General features: G+C 42.2%; 1 protein-coding gene across 1 annotated transcript; it reads left to right on the top strand.

Annotated features, from left to right (window-relative positions):
• The first annotated feature begins 666 nt into the window (after positions 1-666).
• On the top strand, positions 667-21,961 carry ATIC (5-aminoimidazole-4-carboxamide ribonucleotide formyltransferase/IMP cyclohydrolase). The gene is made up of 16 exons (XM_073645621.1): positions 667-795; positions 2,573-2,699; positions 3,108-3,184; positions 5,236-5,302; positions 8,978-9,066; positions 10,231-10,382; positions 10,459-10,615; positions 11,455-11,580; positions 11,734-11,841; positions 11,967-12,052; positions 14,997-15,086; positions 15,702-15,830; positions 19,440-19,532; positions 19,777-19,959; positions 20,066-20,218; positions 21,769-21,961. Exons 1-16 carry the CDS (start codon positions 783-785, stop codon positions 21,886-21,888), a joined length of 1,770 nt encoding a protein of 589 aa, XP_073501722.1. The 5' UTR covers positions 667-782; the 3' UTR covers positions 21,889-21,961.
• The last annotated feature ends 1,761 nt before the right edge of the window (positions 21,962-23,722 follow it).

The raw sequence follows: 23,722 nt of genomic DNA on the forward strand, positions 1-23,722 counted from the left end.
TTTATCATTAAAACACACTGGCATTTTTTTAAACGTACCGGACAACCTCTTTAACCCCATCAGGGTTTGGAAACCGTGACGTGATAACAGAAGCAGCACGTTCCGTCTTCGGGCGCCGGCTAATTATAGTTTGAACAACAATAAAAGACGCTGAAAACCTCACCGGGTGCGCCAGCATCTTACACGTGTTGTCTGCACCTACGCTTTAGGTTGAGTTCACACTGAGTCTTTTTTTGGTGAGTTTTTGGGATCCAGAACTCACCAACATCCCCCTTAAAAACTCCTCAAAAGCTTTTCCACTCCAAAACTCAGCAAACAGAAAAAACTGAGGCACTTCCAATACAACAAATAGGTGTGAACAGAGGCTTGCTAGGAGAAGCTACCTCCATATACAATTAACAAACAAAGTAGCACGCTGCTAAAGCTCAACTCAATAAAAGCACTTCATGTGAACACATACTTAGGGGATAATACGCAGAGGAAAAGCAAAATCAATCAATCAGTGCTCTCCGTTTCCTGTGTAAGGAAAGCGCAGCAGATCTGCACTGAATCGCATCCGATCATGAACTTCAGACAGGACACAATGACTGCAGCTCAGAGAGCAGCACTGACTCCGCCCACAGCACGGGTTGACAGCTTGTCACCGCCAGGCCACGCCCTAACCCCGCCCCCAATTAAAGCTCTACATCCGCGATATATGTGAGCCCCGCCCCCTGCTCTGACTCCGGCCCGGACTGACGGCTCTTCCACGTGCAGTGTGTGGTGCAGCGCTGTGAGCAGACATGGCAGAGCTGGGTAAGATCCTGGTGATGAGCGGCGCCTCCTCTCTGCGCCTCCATAGTGTTCCATGCTGCCCTGCAGCCTGCATGATAGAAGCTTCTGTGTGAGTGAGCGCTCCTAACCGCTCTGCTGTTCTTCACCGGCTTCTTGTATCTGCATGCAGAGTATGTTTTTTAGAAATATATAATTTTTTTTGAGGGGGGGGGGGGGGGTTCCTGGATGCTGTGGAGTTTAGAGTTGGGCTTGTGTTCCATGTGCACAGATCCCCCTCTACTACTTTGCTCAGTATCAGGCCTAGCCTTTCCTCCTGATCTGCTGTGTATAGTTGGGCAGACCTCTTTCCCTTCCACGTGGTAGTTGGTATAGGGAGTTTTCTGCCTTTAGGCCCCTTTCCTCAGGCTTCTTGCTGTGATCTGCACTTGCAGAGTTCATATATTTCTTCCTAGTCCTGATTATAATGTCTAATAGAGAGCTGTCTTTGTATTTCAGCTCATGTGGCCTCGCGCTTGTCTCATTCATTCTCCACTTCCAGCTCTAATCCCTTCTCTCTGCTCCATGTGACTGCACAGATAAAGCCTTATACTGTATGACCAGGATCCTGGGGTCGGTGTAGGACATCTGTGTACTTACACAATACAGGCTTCTATGGGGAACCTAAATATGATTCCTTGGGCTGTATGTTACTGTAGAGGAGTTGTCGCTGGCAGTGATTTTCTTTCTATACTTTGTGTATGTTAAAATGCGTTAATCACTAGAGCAAACCAAATTATTCAGGAAAAAAATGTTTAATTCTGATGCATATGTGGGTGCTCCGTGCACCACTGGTGTAGCCAAAGCTCTCCCTGCACTGTTCTGCTGCTCCCCTTTTGCTAACGTACTGCTGTCTGTCCTACAATCACAGCCGTGTGCACACTGACCCTGCCGGAGGTGAGCGCACATCATCCCTTCCTATTGCTGCTCCCCGCTAGATTCAGGGCACCAGTTAATTAATGGATCTGTTTTGGGCATGACCTTAGCCAGTGTTGCAGCAGCACCCATCATCCCTGGTGTCATTAGAGACACTAATGCTCTACCTTTTTTGGGTGTTTTTTTTTTTTTTGTTTTTTTTTTTTTTTTTTGTTTTTTTTTTTAAATGGCAGTCTCTGTACTTTGATCTTGGCAATGCTCCCCTAAAAAGATGCCCTTTCCAAAATCAACTTGCAGAGACCGACCTTACAACTTATCTGTTTAATACAGCTGTATTGAGCTATTCTGAAAGAGAAACTGGAATAAATGAGTTTAGCGTATATAGCCGTATCTCCCTGCACTCTCATCCTTTAAAGGGATTGTCTGGCCTTCTGACATTCTGTAAGGAAATGGGGAGAGTGACACCTTAAAAAGATCTTGTGGTGTATGGTCACCTGTATAATGAGGTTATTCATGTAAAGCTGCAGGGAGCAGTCACCAGCCGGTATCTGTATGTACAGATGCATGTAATGACTGCATTGAGTGTGGGAGACTGATGATTGAAGGGACCAGGAGGCAACAAGTTAGAATAGTGACAGTGTAGACTCGCTGACCGTGCCAGACACCTCGCCAGCACTGGACAATATTGCACTGGATATTGCCCATGGGTGCTGTGACTTGTTATAGCTTCCAGCATAGCAGATGTCCTATTGGATCTGCTATGTAAAGTGTGTGTGGTCCTAGTAATACTCCATGCAGCTTCTGATCAGTGCTTCCCATACATATTAAATGTACAGATATGACCATTATATAATTGTTGTATGTAATGGCTGACTTTGTCTTCCAGCTCTCTTCAGTGTGTCTGATAAGACGGGGATTGTGGACTTTGCCCATCAGTTGAGTGCTCTTGGTCTTTCCTTGGTGGCATCGGGTGGAACTGCAAAATGTCTGCGTGATGCCGGTCTCACTGTCAGGTAATATATGATCGTAGATTAATGGGGACTGCTATATCCTCTGATAGAATAATAAAGATGCTTTCTGACTACTTTAGTATACATATTCCTTAGCAGGGTGTCAGTAGGTGGTTGTGAACTGGAATCATGGGGCATTATTGTAAATTATTGATGCCTATTCCTGACTAGTGTACATGTAGGTATTGCTAGCAGGACTATTTTATTACAGTATCTTCTTGTAGACCCCCATACAGGTCAGATGGTATAACTATTCATTTATCATTTAGATCCACAATTAGTCGTAGAAATTAATTCCATGTAAAGATGTGTGCTATAACCACAGTCTTGGGTAGCTGCTTGAGGCAACAAAAACTTTAATATCTGTACTTTGTTCTGAGTTTAGATGTTGTTTCTTTTTCCCTTTTTCAGAGATGTGTCTGAACTCACTGGCTTCCCAGAGATGCTGGGGGGTCGCGTGAAAACCCTTCATCCCGCGATTCATGGAGGTGAGCTTTAAATGTAGAAAACCTGTTCATGTATAGGAGTCCTACATACACTTTACTGAGTAATGGCACAAATTGAGATTATACATGGACTGTAACCCGTATGGTCTGTGCATAAAAAAAACTGCACTTTTTTTTTTTCTTTTTTTTTTTTTTTTTCTTTTCACTTTCCCATTCAACTCAATGGGTGCATTACCAAACTGCTGTCATTAGGACCCCAGCCTTATGGGATCCACTGCAATTCTTAACGTTGGAAAGCCTACATCTGATTGAGCATTTCTGTTAATGAAGAATACTCTCATATTGTAAGTAGCCATCCAATCTTAGTCAAGATGGCTACACTGATCTATGCAAATTCTTGCGGACTTGGGACCTATTCACACAATCTATATGAGAGTGCGTGTTTTGTTCATGTGGCAACTTTCTATGGACAAAATTACTGCATGTACTACTCCGGTCTGTTTCTCGGATGAATCTCCACCAAATTGGTGGTCCAGTGAAATAAGGACAGCACAAGGGCACAAACTTGCATTTGGATTGAAAGCTCGCCGTTTACATAGCTTGTCTGACCCTGGTTTACTTGCATTGGTTTTGAAGCAGACTCTTCAAGAAAATGCCAGCAGTGTTTTCTGATGCTTTTCTGGAAATGGTTTGTGTGGTTTTTTTTTTTTTTTTTTTTTTTCCCCATCGCTGTCATTACAGATCACTATAAATTATTATTTTTTCCTTAAAGGGGTATGCCCATCTTCAAGATGCTATCCCAATATATAGTAAGTGTAATAATATTAGCAAATACCTCCAATTAGAAGTCTAGTATAGTTCTTCTGATTTGCCATGTTGCTTATCCCATGTGCAGGACCTTGGGCATCCATGGTTTTGATCACTGATGGTGATGGCTAGTTATCGTAACCATGGATACCCAAGGTCCTGCAATGCCTTGCACATGGGGTAAGCAACATGGCAAATCAGAAGAACTATACTAGATTTTTAATTTGAGGTATTTGCTAATATCACACCTTCTACATATTGGGATAGGATCTTGGAGATGGAAATATCCCTTTAATGCATGCATATAAAAACTAATGGCTAGGGATAGTAGGTGGTCACCTTGTCATAATATTTATTCTTCAGTACAAGCTTGCTTTCAACGGGAAAAATAAATATTATTCACAAAGTTTGTCAAGTGATGTTTTTGGCTTTGATTAGTCTGGTTCCTATCTGCCATCATATTGGGTTGATTCTCATGTTGCAAGGATGTAAATGTTTTGGGTACAACACATTGTAGTGGTGCAGCTCATAGTTTAAATTTCTTGGGGGGAAACAGCCCTAGTGCATGGCTGCACAAGCTAGGTTTCTCATGACCGGCACATCATATCATTGCAAAAGGCAGCTATCACTTTAATTGGAGAACACACAGCCATACCACTGCTTCTGCATGTAAAAATACCCAGGTTTCCATTTATTTATATATTTTTTGGCCTACAACAACCGGTCATTGGAGCTGTAACTATAAAGCCTGTGTAGCTTCATCTTGGTGCTTTGATTCTACCACTGTATGCCTCCAATCTCAATTTGTATGCACACCCAGGTGTAGCGAGGTAAAACCGGATTACCATACAGGTTCGTGCATACAGCCTTTTGTGTAGAGCTATAATGCACCTTTCTGGTAGTCTTGTTTCCTTTATTGTAACTTCATGTGTGGGGTGTTTTTGTCTTCTACTGGATTCAGTACTATTCCAACAAAAAATTATTGGAGCATGCACTTATGAAATATACCTAGAGATAATTACTCCTACATCCAAATGTTGTTTTTTAAACCTTTTCACACACCAGTTTCAACAGACTGACAGATCTGTTTTCTGCAGCTTTGCTGTATAGACTAAGACACAGTGAGCTGAGCATGCTGACTTTATTGACCCCATCATTGGGTGATGGTATACAAACAAGTCAGAAACTTTCTGCATTCCGTATGACTAGAAAGTTTTAAAAGTAGTAATATAGTTAAATATTTGGTATAGCATAACTATATGGGACTCTTGATCTTCTTTTGGCAGGTATTCTGGCAAGAAGCACCCCTGAAGACAAGGAAGACCTTACTAGATTAGGTTTTAGCTATGTCAGGTTTGTAAACCATCATATATATATGTATATTATATGAACCTACAATGGTAGCTTGCAAATGTTCCATTTTAAAAACATACTGTGATGCAAATTTGTTTGTAGATTATACCCTTACTTCAGGATACTGCTCTTGGTTATCCACCTACCTGTGACTCCTATTCACATCTCATTTGCTGGCTCAACTTCATCCTTTTTGCTTTACATTTTGGCATTCCTTGAGGATTAGTCCCATGATAACCCAGCTCTTATGACAAACTATCAGCAGATTTTGCATTCAGTATCTATTTGCTGATGAAACCCAATTATATATCTTAATGACCTCACCCCAGCACTGCTACAAAATAGTAGCGATTACCACTGTCTCTGACGGCATTTCCTTTCTTCATGCAAAAGTGAATCTTTAAAAAAAGTTATTTGACTCTGCTCATACCTCACTCTCTCTTTTGCACTTCAAAACATCTCCAAAACTTTCCTTTTTCCTGCCATTAAGAGTTGTCCGCTTTTTTACCCCCCCCCCCCCACCCCACAATGTATTCCTCCGGGGCCCCTAAGTTTCTTTGTAAATAACTCGTGTTGCAGTTACTGCCTTTGAGCTGCGCTCACTGGCCGCTCACAGGCATCACGTGACCCCCTTCTGCAGCCGGATCTGACATCCGCTGATGTCACATCATAGTTCCGGATGCAGCCGGGGGTCTCTTCTGCGTTCCACAGGTGGATGGTGGGTGGGGTTACCCCCATGGTGACTGCTGGGTGTGATGCGCACAACCCAGCATCCACCGCTGGAACCGCGTAACTGATGTCAAGTCAGGCGTGACATCAGTGGCGGGTCATGTGATGCCTGCGGTAGCGTCGCTCACAAGCAGAAACTGCAACACAAGGTAATTACAAAAACCCTTAGGGGCCCTGGGGTAATACATTGGGGGTGGGGGGGTTATAAGCTAATGAACAACTTCTTTAAAATAACAATTACTTTTGCTGATTCATTTTCAAATCTACAAATACTTGCTTGTCTTTCTCTTGCTAAACTCTCCCCTAGCCAGTCCTTAATGCAGCGGTCAGGCCTAGATTTTTGTCCAGCTGCTACACAAATGCCTCCACCATGTGCCAGTCATTGTACTGGTTACCCACCTGCTACAATTTACAACATAAAACCAAGCAATGTGAACTGAGGTCTAAGATGGTACACATGCAAGAAATAAGAGCATGTTCACACTAGCAAAAAGATACAAAACCTACAAAAGACAAAAAATATATCGCATACCCTACCATCATTATATATAAATGTAAAGCAAAGTTGCATATGAAATATAGGGTACTTATAGACAGTGTAGGACCGTCCCAATTAGGGTCACCTTGTCGCTGGTGGGACGGCTTGTATACTTTTTTTTATTTTTTTTTTATCAAAAATAGTTCACTAAGTACCCTATATTTCATATGCAACTTTGCTTTACATTTATATATAATGATGGTAGTTTATGAGATATATTTTTGTCTTTTGTAAGTTTACAACATAAGCTTATCACACTGGTAAATAAAGCTTTCCACAGTGCTGCATTACCTTACATCTCCTCCCTCATTTCTCACCCTACCAGTGAACTGTTCTGCTGAATTTATAAGACCACTAACCTCTTGCTTGAGTCTCCAAGCTGCTCCACCCAAGGAGGTTTATTTCTATTGCCCACAGTGTTAAGTGTGTACTGAAAATACACTGCTCAAAAAATAAAGGGAACGCTCAAATAACACATCCTAGATCTGAATGAAGTATTCTCATTGAATACTTTGTTCTATACAAAGCTGAATGTGCGGACAACAAAATCACACAAAAATCATCAATGGAAATCAAAATTACTAAACAATGGAGGCCTGGATTTGGAGTCACCCCCAAAATTAAAGTGGAAAAACACACTACAGGCTGATCCAACTTTGATGTAATGTCCTTAAAACAAGTGAAAATGCTCCCTCCTTTCAGCAAATTCTCCCATTTAAGACTACAAAAATCCACAAGGGTGCTGCTGACTGACCATTACATAAGCAGCAAAATCTACTAGTTATAAGAAAAGTATAAATGATGATGATAGAATAACTTGCGCTGACTGATAATGGAGTATGATGAACCACATATACCAGCAGTTAACATGTCTGTTAATTAAAAAGCAGTTGAATAGATGAGATTTATAGATATAGATCTATATCTCCAATGGTAATTGCAGTGCACCTGGATTGTCAGTCACAAGTAGACTAATAAAACATAAGGTGCACAAACTAAATAAACCATGAGTAAAGCGACAATGTAAATCCAGTTAGGATGAGGAACCGGTCTAGAAACCTCAGTCCAAGGGAAACCATGTCTGAGATTACTGCTTCGGCCGGCAGCACTCACTTTCAGTGTAGAAGACGGTTATCCTGCCTGTGTTCCTACATCTTTCAGAAACTGTGGTTTCCTTACTCGGGGATGGTCCAGGTAAGGATGTTAACTCTACATGGCCCCACCACATGGTAATGCTGCTAATGAGGATACCAGGGCTGTGGAGTCGGTAAGCCAAACCTCCAACTCCTCAATTTCCATAACTCCGACTCCTTCATACATGGCTCATGTTTAAGTGATTTACTGTAGCACAGATTCATCTCAGCTAAAAGTCTAGACCCTTAGATCAGGAATAGGACAGACATTTATAGGGCACTTCATAACTTTCCAAAATTCTTATGAACAAATATTCCTCAAACTGCATTGAACTACTGTACCCAATTATGTTTTAGGAGTCTGTCCATTTTATACTGACTCGAACTCTTAATCCACCAAAACGGACACCACTGACGCCACCATGCCAATTTTTCTTAACTATCTGTATGCCCCAAACCTGTGAGACCTTAAATGACCCTCCATGTTCTGTGGCATAATGCCTGGACAAGGGATGCCCCTCAAATTTATTACTAATGTTCCACATGTGTTCACTGATTCCTCTGGCTATTCTTCTTAGTTCATCCTACATACTCTTTGTGGCATGGGCGTTCTGTACAATAAATAACGCCCTTTTGTTTTGCATGCTTCTAAAGTCTAAGCTATTACTATTTGTTGGTTTATTACACGTGCGAGTAAAAATGTTGCTAGCCTCAATGTGTGTGGTTAAATCTAAAAATTGCGTTTCATGTTTACTATGCAATGGTGGGAAATTAAAATAAAAATCACTTATCACTTCAATTGTGAGTGCAGATTTGCCACTAGACCAGACCAAATATGTAATCAATGGAACAATACAAGAGGACCAGGTTTTCACAAAGTACATCACCAAGATAAGTCTTCCCATGTATAGGTTGGCATAGCTAGGTGCAAACCTTGTCCCCATGGCTGTACCCTCATTGCTGGGTGTAGTAGTCTGCCCCATTTTTTTGAAAAGTGAAATGTTCACTGACTTTATTGGACCTGTTACCTGGGGTACTAGTTAAAAAATATTCTGCTGCTTCACATCCCTTTACACTCAAGTGTTTTCTACAATATGCAGAATGTCACACTTGCTGTGTATTTTCAATAGCTTTAACACACTTGAACTGCTGGTATATTTAGTTCATCATACCCTATCACTCATCAAATTATTTAGTCCCCCCATTTGCCTCTCGTATAAAATGTGTAGCGAGGTGTTACTTTTTGACTTCTGTTTTTTTTTCTTTACCTTGCAGAGTGGTGGTCTGCAACTTGTATCCCTTTGTGAAGACTGTGTCTGCATCCGGTGTGACAGTGGAGGAAGCTGTTGAGCAGATTGATATTGGTAAATGTTTCTTCACCTCTTCGTGACATCGAGTTAAGGGAGCTCTTCGCTTCTTCTGTTCTTCCTGTGAACTGATTCCAGGGCGTACTCCGGTCTACCACAAGGAGTGTAAATTTGCATTTTCTTTTTTTGGGTATTCTGTTCTATGTAACTGTAACACTGAGTGTAAATCTGTGGATATGTCATACATGTCTGCTAGATGCAGGAAATTGAGAAGTCTCCAATAGAAATGAAAAACAACTCTAAAAGACCCAAGGCAAGTCATAAAAGTAGTAAGTGGCCTAAAAGTGAAGCTAAAAAGTCCAGAACATGACTTGCTCTTATACATGCAAGAAATATCTTTAGAAGATAACTGATCAAGAACAACCCCACGTATAATTCAAGATCTTTGCAAATCTTTTGCTTAAACAGTATCTGTCACTTGCTCAAAACCGTTAAGAACCTTGTAAAAATCACAGTTCCCTTAATTTTTTTTTTCTTCTCATTTTCAGATATTAACACTTGTTCCTTTTGGAGAGCAGTATGTGAAATCTCTGCTCTCAGGCCAACTGGATGTTTCTTCTATGTCTTCCCTGGAAGTTTGTGCTTTCACAACTTGGTTGACTAAACAGTCTCAGACTCAGCAGATCTGTGATTGGCAGCATCTTGGAGAGTGGGCGAAGGCGCACACATCCATAGAAAATGCTAAAGAAATGCTCAGTTTGACTGCAAAGCTTTTAAATATTGCACTCCAAAGGCAACAAATGTTAATATCTCTGCAATGGAGTAATGCAAAATGAAAAGGGGCAGGAGGATCAGGGGACCTTGAGTAAGGGACAGGTCCTTCTTAAAAGAACAATCCTATATTTAAAGTGGTCGTGTTTTACTTTGTCATTGCTACTTGTTGCAAGTCCTACTGCCATACTTTAACAGCAGCAATTGGTATTACCACTGATCGCTCCTGTAAACCTCTTAAATTCAGCTGTAAATCACTGATGGCAGCATCTGGGTGCCACGATCAGCCCCTGGTATTCAGGCACCCATCTGCACTTCCAGCGACACAATCGCAGGGAGCTGATGGGTTGCTTTGACAGGTGGGGGCATACTGAAGTTCCTCCTTTTAGTTTTTTTTTAGTTGTCAAATCATTTAAAAGGTGGAAATAGTTTTCTTTACTTTGTTTTTAGGTGGTGTTACGTTGCTTCGTGCAGCTGCCAAAAATCATGCACGTGTCACTGTCCTGTGCGACCCCAGCGATTACACCAGTATTGCAGATGAAATGGAAAAATCTGAACAGAAGGACACGACCCTAGAGAGCCGCTGCCAACTGGCTCTTAAGGTAAAGTGATGGGGCCAGAAATGCCGTCTGTTATATTCCGTGTTATTACTTGTTATAGCTTGTGTTCTCGTCACAGGCATTTACTCACACGGCACAGTATGATGATGCCATCTCGGATTATTTCCGTAAGCAGTACAGTAAGGGTGTATCTCAGCTTCCACTGCGATACGGCATTAATCCTCACCAGGTGCCCGCTCAGATCTTTACTCGTGGACCACAACTTCCATTAACTGGTAAGTGACTAATAAACTAATGCTGCTGGTCCTTTACTTGTTGATGTTATAGGACAATTTGTAATTATTGCTTGGTTCATAATGTTCTGAAAGATTGGCTCCATATTGCTCTATAACCTAATGGTTGTCCGTTCTATACTAATCCATTGTGTAGCAATGCATGTTCACTTTGTTACAGGTATAGATCAGGAGTTTTCTCCATCTTTGATGCATATGTTGCCCATTGGTCCTAATGTTAATACTTTATACAGTTGTGGCTGACACAAATTTTGGTTTTGAACCTTGCTACGTCAGTGTTTTAAAACTCAATGAGGAGTTTCGTCGGTATAAGTATTTCACAAGTTTTTATATTTGGTGACCAATGCATCCAGTTAATGCAAAGACTCAATATTTAGTATTGACTCTTATTTTTCAAGACTTCTGTAATCTGCTCCCTTCCAGGTGGTTATAAACTTCTGGGCCAAATCCTGACAGCCGTGTCTTGCCTAGTCGGTGCTGAGTTTATGACCATTCCTGTATTTTTGAGGACTGACCACAGGTCCTAATTAAGATAACCATATGGGGAGTTTCCTGGCCATAGACCCAAAACTTTAATGTCTTACTCACCGAGCCACTTATCACTCTTTCCTTGTGACGTTGTCTCCATACTGCTGGCAAAACGTTGATAATCACCACATTTCTCTTGGAGGATGATTAGATCCCATTCTTTATTCATGGCAGGGTTCTTTGTGCATGAGCCCCCTCCATGGATTACTGTTTTGATGACCCATGAGTCTACGGAGCAGACTGATTCCATACACCGTGATTATTGTAGTTACTCGCCTATCTCCCTTCTGCAGTGCTGAATGGATCTCCGGGGTTCATTAATCTGTGTGATGCCCTGAACGGCTGGCAGCTGGTGAGAGAGTTGAAAAATGCTTTAGGCCTCCCTGCGGCCACCTCCTTCAAACATGTGAGCCCTGCAGGTAACAATCCAATCGATTCCATGTCATAATAGAACACTTTAATTCTGTAATGGTTAGTTTCTAAGCTTGTTGGATATAGAGTTCCAGTGTAGTCATTTCTAACTTCATCCTGTAATTTGGTGCCTAGCTTGTAATATCACTTTCTATCACCAGGTGCTGCTGTTGGCGTTCCTTTGACAGAAGAAGAGGCCCAGGTGTGCATGGTACACGACATATTTGCCACTCTCACTCCCTTGGCATTTGCCTATGCGAGAGCCAGAGGTAAGTGAAGGCTTGCTTGAGGATTCATCGTTCCTTTGCAACATTTTTACTTGTAATTGTTTTCAGAAAATATCAACAATTTGGCCAGTTAATTGCTGTTCTGGACTCTTATCTCTTATTTTTAGGTTCTGACAGGATGTCTTCTTTTGGGGACTTCATTGCCATTTCTGATGTGTGTGATGTCCCCACTGCAAAGATCATCTCCAGAGAGGTATGAAGAGCTCAGTAGCTGCACTATTGGGAATTACACTGACGACCAGTCTTTTCAGTTAACATTCTCACCCCGGTACATGTGATATGGGGGTCTGTAAAGTGAGGACTAATGAAGTTATGCATTATATGCTTCAAACCCATATTTGAAAAACCCAGCATGTCCTAATATAAAACTTTTTTTTTTAACCCTGTCATGTATTTTTATCTTTTTTTCCTCCCCTTATTTCAAGGGCCATAACTTTATTTTTCTGTCAACATAGCTGTATGATTTGTTTTTTTGCGGGACAAGTTAAAATTTTGAATGACCCCCCATTGATTTTACCATGTAGTGTGCTAGAAAACGGGAGGGTGAAATTGCAGGAAAGTGCAATTCCACAATTGATGGTTTTTTTTGTTTCCCCTCCCCCCCCCCCATGTTCACTATATGGTAAAACTGACCTAACAGGATTCCCCAGGTCATATATATATTTTTGTGGTAGATACAATATTTTGATTGCAATAAAAGGTAATGTTGCAGTGGCCAAAAAAAAGGAATTCTGGGGATTTGATTTTTTTATTTTTTTTTTTTCCCCCACTTTCACAGTCCCCTTAGGGACTTGAAGCTGTGATAGTCAGATTGCCTGTGCTAATAACAGGGCTTCAGCACTATGTACAGCAAAATCCCACATATATAAATGCCTTAATGTCATGTGACTAACGAATTAAAGTTTTATTCTAATGCTATAGCATGTTAACATTGAAAATATGAAATAGAAATTGCATTACTGCTATAGTAAAAGTAAAATTGAAGGTACTTGGCGCTTAAATTGGCCAATTCATGTGTTGCCCAAAATCCATTAACAAGGTGACCCTCCCTGCTGAGACCCAAAGCCTAACATGATGCCTCTCAGGCTAAAGCCTACAATCACATGGGCAGACAGGATCTAGCTGTTTAAAGGCGACATCGTCTGATGGGTGGAGTGCTCTGTCAGAAGGCATGTTTTACAAATATCAAAGACTGACCGTCACTTCCAAGCGGGAAGTCGAATGTGAACAGGTGTAAGCCGAGAAGGACTTTAACTTGTCAGTTACTACATATAGAGTGGCCCTCTTGGCTTGCACCTGTTCATTTTTGACTTTCCATTTGGAAGTGACGGTCACTATTTTGATATTGGTGTCATGTGGTCATCCAGCCACACAGCGGCAGTGTTTTGGCAACACAAGGCACACTAATGTAGGTATGTATGGTGATATTAGATATTTGTACATGCTTCCCTGTTGAAAGAGGTTGTCCACTACAACACTAATCTATCCTTATGATAGGTCATCAATGTCTGATAGGCAGGGGAACCGGGTGTTGCACCCTACCGATCAGCTGTTCTATGCCCACGGCTGCTGGAACTATTCAGCTGTCTGGCTGTGGCTGCCTGCTGTCTGGCTGTGGCTGCCTGCTGTCTGGCTGTGGCTGCCTGCTGTCTGGCTGTGGCTGCCTGCTGTCTGGCTGTGGCTGCCTGCTGTCTGGCTGTGGCTGCCTGCTGTCTGGCTGTGGCTGCCTGCTGTCTGGCTGTGGCTGCCTGCTGTCTGGCTGTGGCTGCCTGCTGTCTGGCTGTGGCTGCCTGCTGTCTGGCTGTGGCTGCCTGCTGTCTGGCTGTGGCTGCCTGCTGTCTGGCTGTGGCTGCCTGCTGTCTGGCTGTGGCTGCCTGCTGTCTGGCTGTGGCTGCCTGCTGTCTGGCTGTGGCTGCCTGCTGTCTGGCTGTGGCTGCCTGCTGTCTGGCTGTGGCTGCCTGCTGTCTGGCTGTGGCTGCCTGCTGTCTGGCTGTGGCTGCCTGCTGTCTGGCTGTGGCTGCCTGCTGTCTGGCTGTGGCTGCCTGCTGTCTGGCTGTGGCTGCCTGCTGTCTGGCTGTGGCTGCCTGCTGTCTGGCTGTGGCTGCCTGCTGTCTGGCTGTGGCTGCCTGCTGTCTGGCTGTGGCTGCCTGCTGTCTGGCTGTGGCTGCCTGCTGTCTGGCTGTGGCTGCCTGCTGTCTGGCTGTGGCTGCCTGCTGTCTGGCTGTGGCTGCCTGCTGTCTGGCTGTGGCTGCCTGCTGTCTGGCTGTGGCTGCCTGCTGTCTGGCTGTGGCTGCCTGCTGTCTGGCTGTGGCTGCCTGCTGTCTGGCTGTGGCCGCCTGCTGTCTGGCTATATTGATTTGAATAGGAGGCAAATGTGCAGGACCCAGCCACAGAGGAAGCAGCTCCATAACGGAGCACTTTCAGCTGCCGCCATCACAGAACAGGTGATTGGTGGGGGTGCTGGGTGTTGCACCCAACCGATCATACATTGATGACCTATCCTAAGGATTGTCCACTACTTTAAACACTGGACTACCTTCTTTATATTTTTTTTACGCTGTGCATTCTTTGTCAATACTCTATTTCCTATTCAAGTCTATAGCTAATAAAAGTGTAGCACTAGGTAGTCACCACTAAGCTGCCAAGTACTGAGTGCATCTGTTCTACCTCGTACATCACTAAGGGCGCAGTCAGCCTTATAAATCAGACCGCAATGCAAGGACTGGCCGGCAGCTCTCCCGACAGGAAGCATAACAGCTGCATAGAAATATATAATGCCGTCACACACTGTTAGAGTAGCCAGTCATTGCATTGTGGTCTGATGTCAGTCTGGCTGTCTGCACCCTTATATCCAGCCATTCATCAATTAATTGAGAAGAGGGTTGCCCAGGACTTAAGTGCCCCCCAATGCGCACTGCATCTTCATTGAAGTCTAAATCTGTGAAGGATTTGGGACCACCATACCAGGCATATGTATGGCCTATCCTGTGCCTATGCCAGACCTGTTCTACATGGGGATACCACTTATTCTTATGCCGATGGAAAGATTGACTAGATGCATATCCTAATGACAAATCCTACTGTAATCTATAGCCATCAGTCAGTAATGGTCTTCCCTTAATCTTGTCCTCTGCTAGGTTTCTGATGGCATTATAGCTCCAGGATACGATGAAGAGGCGCTGAAAATCCTCTCCAAAAAGAAGAATGGCAATTACTGTGTCCTGCAGGTAATGTACGATCCTACACTGGTCCTGGTTTTCATTAAACAATGCTCATCCTCACAGAGCTCCGGTATGAAGAAATCCAGAGAATGCTGTAAATATAAAGGTATTTAGGTTCCTAGAAGTTAAGCAGACTATATTAGGATATGATGGGCTTTTTCCATCTGGATTTGATTATTGAAATTGCAGGAATTATTTTTTTTTCTTTTTCCCCAGAGCACTTGCATTAGTACTAGCTGGCCGTGCATGGCTTGATCCCATAATTGAGTAATGGGCACCTCAGATAGTTGGAAGCACATGTTGAGGTGAACATGATTATCTCCATGTGCTGGGAGTAAGCTCTTGGAGTGGGCACATTTTTGATATGTAGTTTTTTTTTTTTTTTTTTTTCTCTTTTTTTTTTTTTTTTTTTTAATATGGCTTTTAGGAAACGTGACACACAGGAAGGCAATTATAGGAGCTGTAGCTTGAGCTTAATTTATTATGGTGTGGGTTTCTCCCTCCCATGCCTAAAATTTCCCCCCCTCCAACATTGGCATCTGAAATCCATCTTACTTATACACGTAAAGCAGACTGGAGGGGTGTTAATAATCTTTTTTTTTTTTTTTTTTTTTCTTTTAGATGGATTCAACTTATGAACCTGATAATGCTGAGATTCGAACCCTTTTTGGGTTGCAACTGGAACAGCGGAGAAATGATGCGGTTGTAGACAGCTCCCTTTTCAGCAATCGGCTTACAGCCAAGAAAGAGGTACAGACTTGCAGTCCAATTTTTCTTTTTTAGGGGTTGGTCATTCTGTTAACACATTGCAATGGCTGTATGCAGGAAAGCTCACAGAAAATACACTGGACTTGGTTTTGATAAAATCAATTATCTGAATAATGACCCCTGTATAACCCCACCCACACTGCTCTGCATAGGCAGAAAGGTGCAATCAGTGGTAGGGATTTGGTTATATAGAACTTATGTATAGGAAGAAATACGTAACCATTAAAGGACTAGTAAACCTGTTGCTATCATTTTTAATAAAAAAAAAAGTTGTTTAAATCAGAAGATGGCAAGTAGCCCAGTAAGTAACACATCACTGGAATCTGGGTCCCTGCCTTTACACCATGCTCATTTCAGATTAGGTGGCAAAATCGTGATGACAGATTTCCTTTATGGAAGATCTATTTTAACCCCTTCAGGACCAGCCTATTTTGACCCTAAAGACCTTGGCATTTTTGTCAATTCTGACCAGTGTCCCTTTACGGAGTAAAAACTCTGGAACACTTCAACGGATACTAGCGATTCTGAGATTGTTTTTTCGTGACATATTGGGTTTCATGTTAGTATTAAATTTAGGTCGATAATATTTGCGTTTATTTGTGAAAAAATCAAAAATATGGGAAAAAATTTGAAAATTTTGCAATTTTCAAATTTTGAATTTTTTTTCTACTAAACCAGAGAGTGATGTGACACAAAATAGTTAATAAATAACATTTCCCACATGTCTACTTTACATCAGCACAATTTTGGAAAAAGAAAATGTTGATAGGAAGTTTGAAGGGTTCAAAGTTCATCAGCAATTTATCTTTTTTCCAGCAAAATTTACAAAACCATTTTTTTAGTTACCACATCACATTTGAAGTCCCTTTGAGGGGTCTTTATGACAGAAAACACCCAAAAGTGACACCATTCCAAAAACTGCACCCCTCAAGCTACTCAAAACTACATTCAAGAAGATTATTAACCCTTCAGGTGCATCACAGGAACTAAAGCCACATGGAAGAAAAAATGAACATTTTTATTTTTCTAACAAAAATTTTCTTTTAGCCTAAATTTTTTAATTTTCACATGGGTAACAGGATAAAATGCATCCTAAAATTTGTTGGTCAATTTCTCCTGAGTACACTGATACCTCATATGTGGTCATAAACCACTGTTTGGGCACACGGCAGGGCTCAGAAGGGAAGGAGCGCCATTTTACTTTTTGAATGGAAAATTAGCTCCAAAAGTCAAATTGCGCTCCTTCCCTTCTGAGCCCTGCCATGCGCCCAAACAGTGGTTTATGACCACATATGAGGTATCAGTGTACTCAGGAGAAATTGACCAACACATTTTAGGATGCATTTTATCCTGTTACCCATGTGAAAATTAAAAAATTTAGGCTAAAAGAAAATTTTTGTGAAAAAAAATGTACTCTTTTGTTTTCACAGGTCATTTTGTGAAGCACCTGGGGGTTCCAAGTGCTCACTATGCATCTAGATAGGTGCCTTGGGGGGTCTAGTTTCCAAAATAAGGTCACTTGTGGGGGAGCTCCAATGTTTGGGCACACAGGGACTCTCCAAACGCAAAGGGTTCCAATTTGTTAGCGGACACCATTGTGTAGTGCATGTCAGGTTGGTGTGCGGTGTGGTATATTGTAGTGCGCACACACACACACACACACACACACACACACACACACACACACACACACACACACACACACACACACACACACACACACACACACACACACACACACACACACACACTCTCATACACTACAACACACACACCAACCTGACATAGCCTTCTCAGCTGAGTACGCCCTAGACTGGGATGAGCGGGACATTTTGTGTGCTTTGTGCGTGTGTGTAAAAAAAAAAAAAAAAAAAAAAAAAAAAACTTTATTATAGTGTTGTGCTTGGTGTAACCTTCTGCAGTCACGTGTGGGGGCGGTCAGGCGTAGGAGGGGGCTGAGGAGATGGAGGAGCCAGAAGCAGCAGCAAGGGGGGTGATCACTGGGGCAGGAGCCGGCAGCAGCAAGGGGGGGTAGGAGGCCGGCAGCATCGGGGGGTGATTACTGGGGCAGAAAGGGGAGCAGGGGGCTGATTACTGGGTTTTCGGGGGGGGGTGAACACTGGGAACGGGGGGGGGTGAACACAGGGGGAGGGGGTGATTATTGGGAGGTGGGGGGTGATATCACTGGGACTGGGGGATGGTGGGTTTGATCACAGGAGCAGGGCATTTACACAGAGCCTGCTGCTGCTGTGATCACAGTCCACCGGCTGTCAGAAGGCGAGCAGCAGCCGGTGGATGAAGACGTGGGAGAGGGAGCGGAGGTCGGGGTGCAGGTATGAAAGTGGAGGGGGGGGTCGGGGGGAGTGGCGGCAATACTTACCGCTGATCAGCGGTGGCGGCGGCAGACGCGATCCACAGGGTCCGCAGCAGACGATCTAGGGTTGGGAAGGTGCTGGGAGGTTTCAGCCATCCCTCCATATCTTATTGGGGCTAGTATCCATGTGACGCTAGCCCCCCAATCAGATCTGGGGGGAGGGGGGGAACAGAGGTGACACTCCCCCCAGCCAATGGCTGATGCTGTAAGCATCAGGCAATGCCCAGATTTAAATATTACACCAATTTTCATTGGTGAAATATTTAATTCATACCGATTGGCTGTTTCATTTTCACTTTTAGTGAAACTGCCAATCGGAGGGGTCCCAGGCACGGGGGGGTTAATCCACCCCCCGGGGGGTCGACTTCAGGATGTCCAGTTGCAGTAGCAACTGTGACACCTGAGCGACCCCGCTCGCAGGCGCTGCAGGGGCTCTTTCCCTCCATGTCACAGACGCTGTGACATGGGTCGGAAACGAACTGTTTTCCATGTCACAAACGGTGTGACACGGGTCGGGAAGGGGTTAAAAAAAACCTTTCGATATGAATTTCTTTAAGTTTCCAAAATTTGTTTAAAAAAAGATTCCACTTCAAAATCCACATCAAAACTCTTTTGAACAAGCTTACTATTCATTTTGAGAAAATGCTCCTATAGTGCACAGCTAGTGAATGAAGTTGAAAAGGAGCGGTGTCAAAAATCAACACCAAAATACTGGTTTCCATTTATGGCAGATTTTTCTGACAAACTATTCTGCAACTACTCTTAAATATGCCAAAATTGTTGACTTAAAGGGGTATTCCAATCTCCAAGATCTTATTCCAATACGAAGTAGGTGTAGTAATAATCGCAAATGCCTCGAATTAGAAATGTATAGTTCTTTTCATTTGCTGTCGCTTACCCCATGTGCGGGGCATTGCAGTAGCTTGCCCACTCGTATAATTAGTTGTAACCATGAATACCCAAGCTACTGCAATGCCCTGCACATGGGGTAAGCAACGAGGCAAATCCCTTCAATAAGAAATGTAGTATAGTTCTTCTGATTTGCTAATATTATACCTACTACATATTGGATAGGATCTTGGAGATAGAAATACCCCTTTGAAGCCATAACCTATTGCTGAACGGAAACTTAGAGCTGAAACAAATTACACTTTTTAAAAAAATCTTGTCTAGAATACTATATTATACTAATTATATTCAATTTTTTTTTTTTATAGCTCCCAGAGTCTGCAATCAGAGACTTGATTGTTGCCACTATTGCCCTGAAATATACACAGTCTAATTCTGTATGCTACGCCAAGGATGGACAGGTAAAGAGAATTTTTGTGACATTTATACACTTATTGTGACATAATGTTCAAAAAAGCTTTTTTTTTTTTTCTTTGTCTCTGGGTCAAAGGATATGAGGGACAGGTCAGCTACGGTGGATGGTAGTAACTACTGGCATGTCCTAGTGAGATTGCCACTTTAACATGGGAATATCTTTATATTAAAGATTCACTTTTTGAGGACCATGGAGAACTAGACGTATAATCGGAGCTTTTCTTGTGACAGGTGGTGGGTATGGGTGCTGGGCAACAGTCCCGCATACACTGCACCCGTCTGGCTGGGGACAAAGCTGATAACTGGTGGCTGCGGCATCACCCACGGGTCCTGGGAATGAAGTTTAAAGCTGGAGTGAAGAGAGCTGATATTTCAAATGCCATTGACCAATTTGTCAGCGGGACCCTAGAGAAGGTATCTCTTCTGACTGAAGCGTGCATGTTGTATGGCTAGTGCACATTGGAGCAGTGTGTAGCACAAATGACTGAAATCTGTGTATACATATGGTGTCTGTCCCCAGGAGGAACTGGAGCAGTGGAAGTCCCTGTATGAGCAGCCACCAGAGCAGCTAACTCCTGAAGATAAGAGGCAGTGGATCTCTACTCTAGCTGGTGTTTCCCTGAGCTCTGATGCGTTTTTTCCATTCCGAGACAATGTGGAGCGGGCAAAGAAGGTGAGATGATGAGCAACTGTGGGTGGTCGCCTCGATCAGATTATACAGGAGGCTATGAACAAAATAGTCTTGTATCCAATCCCTAGCGATCATACAGAAATGCTGATATTCTGTGAAATTGCACAAGATCACAAAGGAAAGAGACTGATTAAGAAAGTGATCAGTTTCCAGACATCCTCTATGTACATAGCAGGGAGGCTGCTTGCAGTTTACTACAACTAATACTGTACTGTGACAATTGGGGACACTGACTCCAATCACAGCCATTAAACCTTTTTAGGTGCTTTTAATGGTTGCATTAAATAAAAAAGTCCTGCAAAAAAAGCAATCCCTCATGAGTATTTGGCCACTTTTTGGTGTTGCAGCTTTTCTGCACACTGGATTACTTCTGCATTTTTTTTTTTTGGTATGTCATGGTTTTTGAATTAAGCTGCTTGTTTTTCATACTTATCGGTATTCGGCTTTGGCAAAACGTTGTTGATGCGGTCGTGTGGATTTATAGAAATCTCATGCATCTTTGCTGGAACTGTAGGTTTTCACTGTGCAAAACAAAACTTATCATGGGAACTTAAAGGGGTGTTCTCAAGGTTCTATCCCAATATGTAGGAGGAATAATGTTAGCAAATACCTCCAGTTAGAAATGTAGTATCTTTTTTCTGATTTGAGTTGTCTTATTTGCAGACATTGCAGGACCTTGGGTATCTATGGTTACAGTCACTAGCCACACAACTAGCTAACTGTCTCTCTCAGTGGGTTATAACATTGGATTCCAAAGGTCCTGCACATGAGGAAAGACAGTGAATCAGAAAAACTATACTAAATTTCTAATTGGAGGTATTTGCTAATATTATACCTAATACATATTGGGATAGTTTCTTAAAGATGGGAATACCCCCTTTAACCTAAAGGGCCCTTTACATGGGTCAATGATCAGCCATACAGACAGCTGTTAAATGAGGAAAAACTAATTGGATCACTTATCCAGGCCTAAAAACAAATGACTGCATATTGTTGGCAGCCCATTACCTCTTTTCATGGGAAGATGTGACCTCAAACTGTATGGGAGCAAAGAATCATTTTAACGATTATCCAGTGTCCATGGCGCTCGTAGAGGCCTGTGGAAAAAGGCCTTAAAGAGTAACTGTCCTAATTTTTATTCCGTAAATTTTAAAATTCTGAGATGGCAGCCACTACTGATAAAATCTTCTTAGTAATGTAATAGTCTTCACTGAATACAGATTTTACCTCAGAATTGAGAATTTTGATAATTACCAATTTTGGCAGAGAAGCAATTTTTTTTTTTTTTTCTGATGGCACACATGAAAATAAGCAATTGTTATATTGATTTCTGAAATAAAAATTAAAACGACTGTTCCACCTTTAAGTGCCAATCCACTAATTACATTGGCCAGTGTCTACCCTTTACGAGCTGCAATCGACAGTGTAAATCCACCTGAAGAACCTCTTGTAATGTGTCTTTAAAGACCAGTCAGTGCACATGTATCTTGGGTTGTATCATTCCTATTCTCATTACTATATTTTCCTTGCAGAGCGGAGTTGAGTACATTGCTGCTCCTTCCGGCTCGGCAGCTGACAAATTGATAATTGAAGCCTGTGACGAGTTGGGCATTGTCTTGGCGCACACCAACCTGCGACTCTTTCACCACTAACATTACGAAAACGAAAAACTTTTTGTTAGAGGATCTTTGTACTGTTACAATAAAACATGGTATTGCATTGCTATTGAGTGATTTGTTATTTTGTGATGGCTTTCTCTGAATATTTGGCGTAAGCAGGCACAGACTGGCCCACAGGAGAATCCTCCGGTGGGCCACCACCCTCTTATATGAGCAGTACTTGGCACAATATACTTTATTCACAATGTACCAACAAAAAGTGGGGTAATAGCTGCTTGTAAATGTAACTCTCCCCTATTAAAAGGTTAACAGTATATACCACTGTCCACCTATTCCCTACAATAAGACTCGCAATGGAACTATTGACTCCTAATTAGACACCTTCCTTATAGATTATATGTAAAAAAAAAAAAAATCAAAATGTCCTACTGTTTGGTATAATTAACTGACTAATACATATATGAATATAACAATGTGGTCCAAACAGATCCATCCTTTTACATCAACAGTGGTTAATTGGACAATTTTATACAAATGGCTCCATATATCCTTCCACTTGAACAGTGGCCAATAGAACAGATTATCCAACTCAATTCATGTTTTAAATCCATAAATAAACCTCACTTATCAATAGATCTTTATATATTGCATGTGTAGCCTTCTGTTTTTCCTCAACATGCATATCCACATATAGCATATTCTATTAGATAAGTATGCTTGTACAGGTATTATTTACTTATGAGGATTCAAAAAGAATTGGAACAATCTCATCAGCTGGTACCTTCAGATAGGGAGGACAGGAGTTCCTTGTAACTGGTGTTAGGCAGGGAAAATTTTCATGCTGACTGACCCTAGACCCCAAAACTCCTGCCCTTACAATGGCAGTGCACAGCTCTCCCTCAAATACTGCTTCATACCTTGATATTCCCTATGTGCCTCCTGACGCGTTTCCTCCATCATGGGTTCCTCAGGGGAATAGTGTAAAAATGGGCTGAAAAAGTCTGCTTATACTCGAGTATATACAGTAACCTGTTGTCACATATCCATTCTTTTATTGCTGTATATTGATGTTACAAGGTGGATTACCCCCTTATAAGCTAGCTAATACTTTATGTTCAGACTTTAGTAAGTAATCTGTTAAAGTAATCAGAGCATCTCAAACTGCTCTCAGAATTTTCTCAAAGTGACATACCTGTTATTTTTATATAGACATTATATGGCAGCAAGATCGATTATGCACATCTACTACATGAGGTTCTCAAACAAACCAGTCTTTTCATACAGGTGCATCTCGCTAAACTAGAATATCATCAAAAAGTTAATTTTTTTTTCAGTTCTTCAATACAAAAAGTATAGTCATTACAAACGGTGATCTACTTCAAGTGTTTATTTCTGTTAATGTTGATTATGGCTTACAGCCAATGAAAACAGTCATTATCTCAGTAAATTAAAATTAACAAAAAACACCTGCAAAGGCTTCCTAAGCATTTAAAAAGGTCCTTTAGTCTGTTTCAGTAGGCTCCACTATCATGGGGAAGACTGATGATTTGACAGATATCCAGAAGGCAGTCACTGACACACTCCACAAGGTCCCAGAGTTCCAATTTTCATTTGGAAATCAAGGTCCCAGAGTCTGGAGGAAGAGTGGAGAGGCCACAATCCAAGCTGCTTGAGGTCTAGTGTGAAGTTTCCACAATCAGTGATGGTTTGGGGAGCCATGTCATCTGCTGGTGTAGGTCCACTTTGTTTTATCAAGACCAAAGTCAGCGCAGCCGTCTACCAGGAAATTTTAGAGCACTTCATGCTTCCCTCTGCCGACAAGCTTTTTGGAGATGGAAATTTCATTCTCCAGCAGGACTTGGCACCT

This window comes from Phyllobates terribilis, unplaced genomic scaffold, assembly GCF_046119375.1.
Source record: "Phyllobates terribilis strain yellow unplaced genomic scaffold, ASM4611937v1 Scaffold_9__5_contigs__length_417890890, whole genome shotgun sequence".
Classification (NCBI taxonomy): Eukaryota; Metazoa; Chordata; class Amphibia; order Anura; family Dendrobatidae; genus Phyllobates; species Phyllobates terribilis.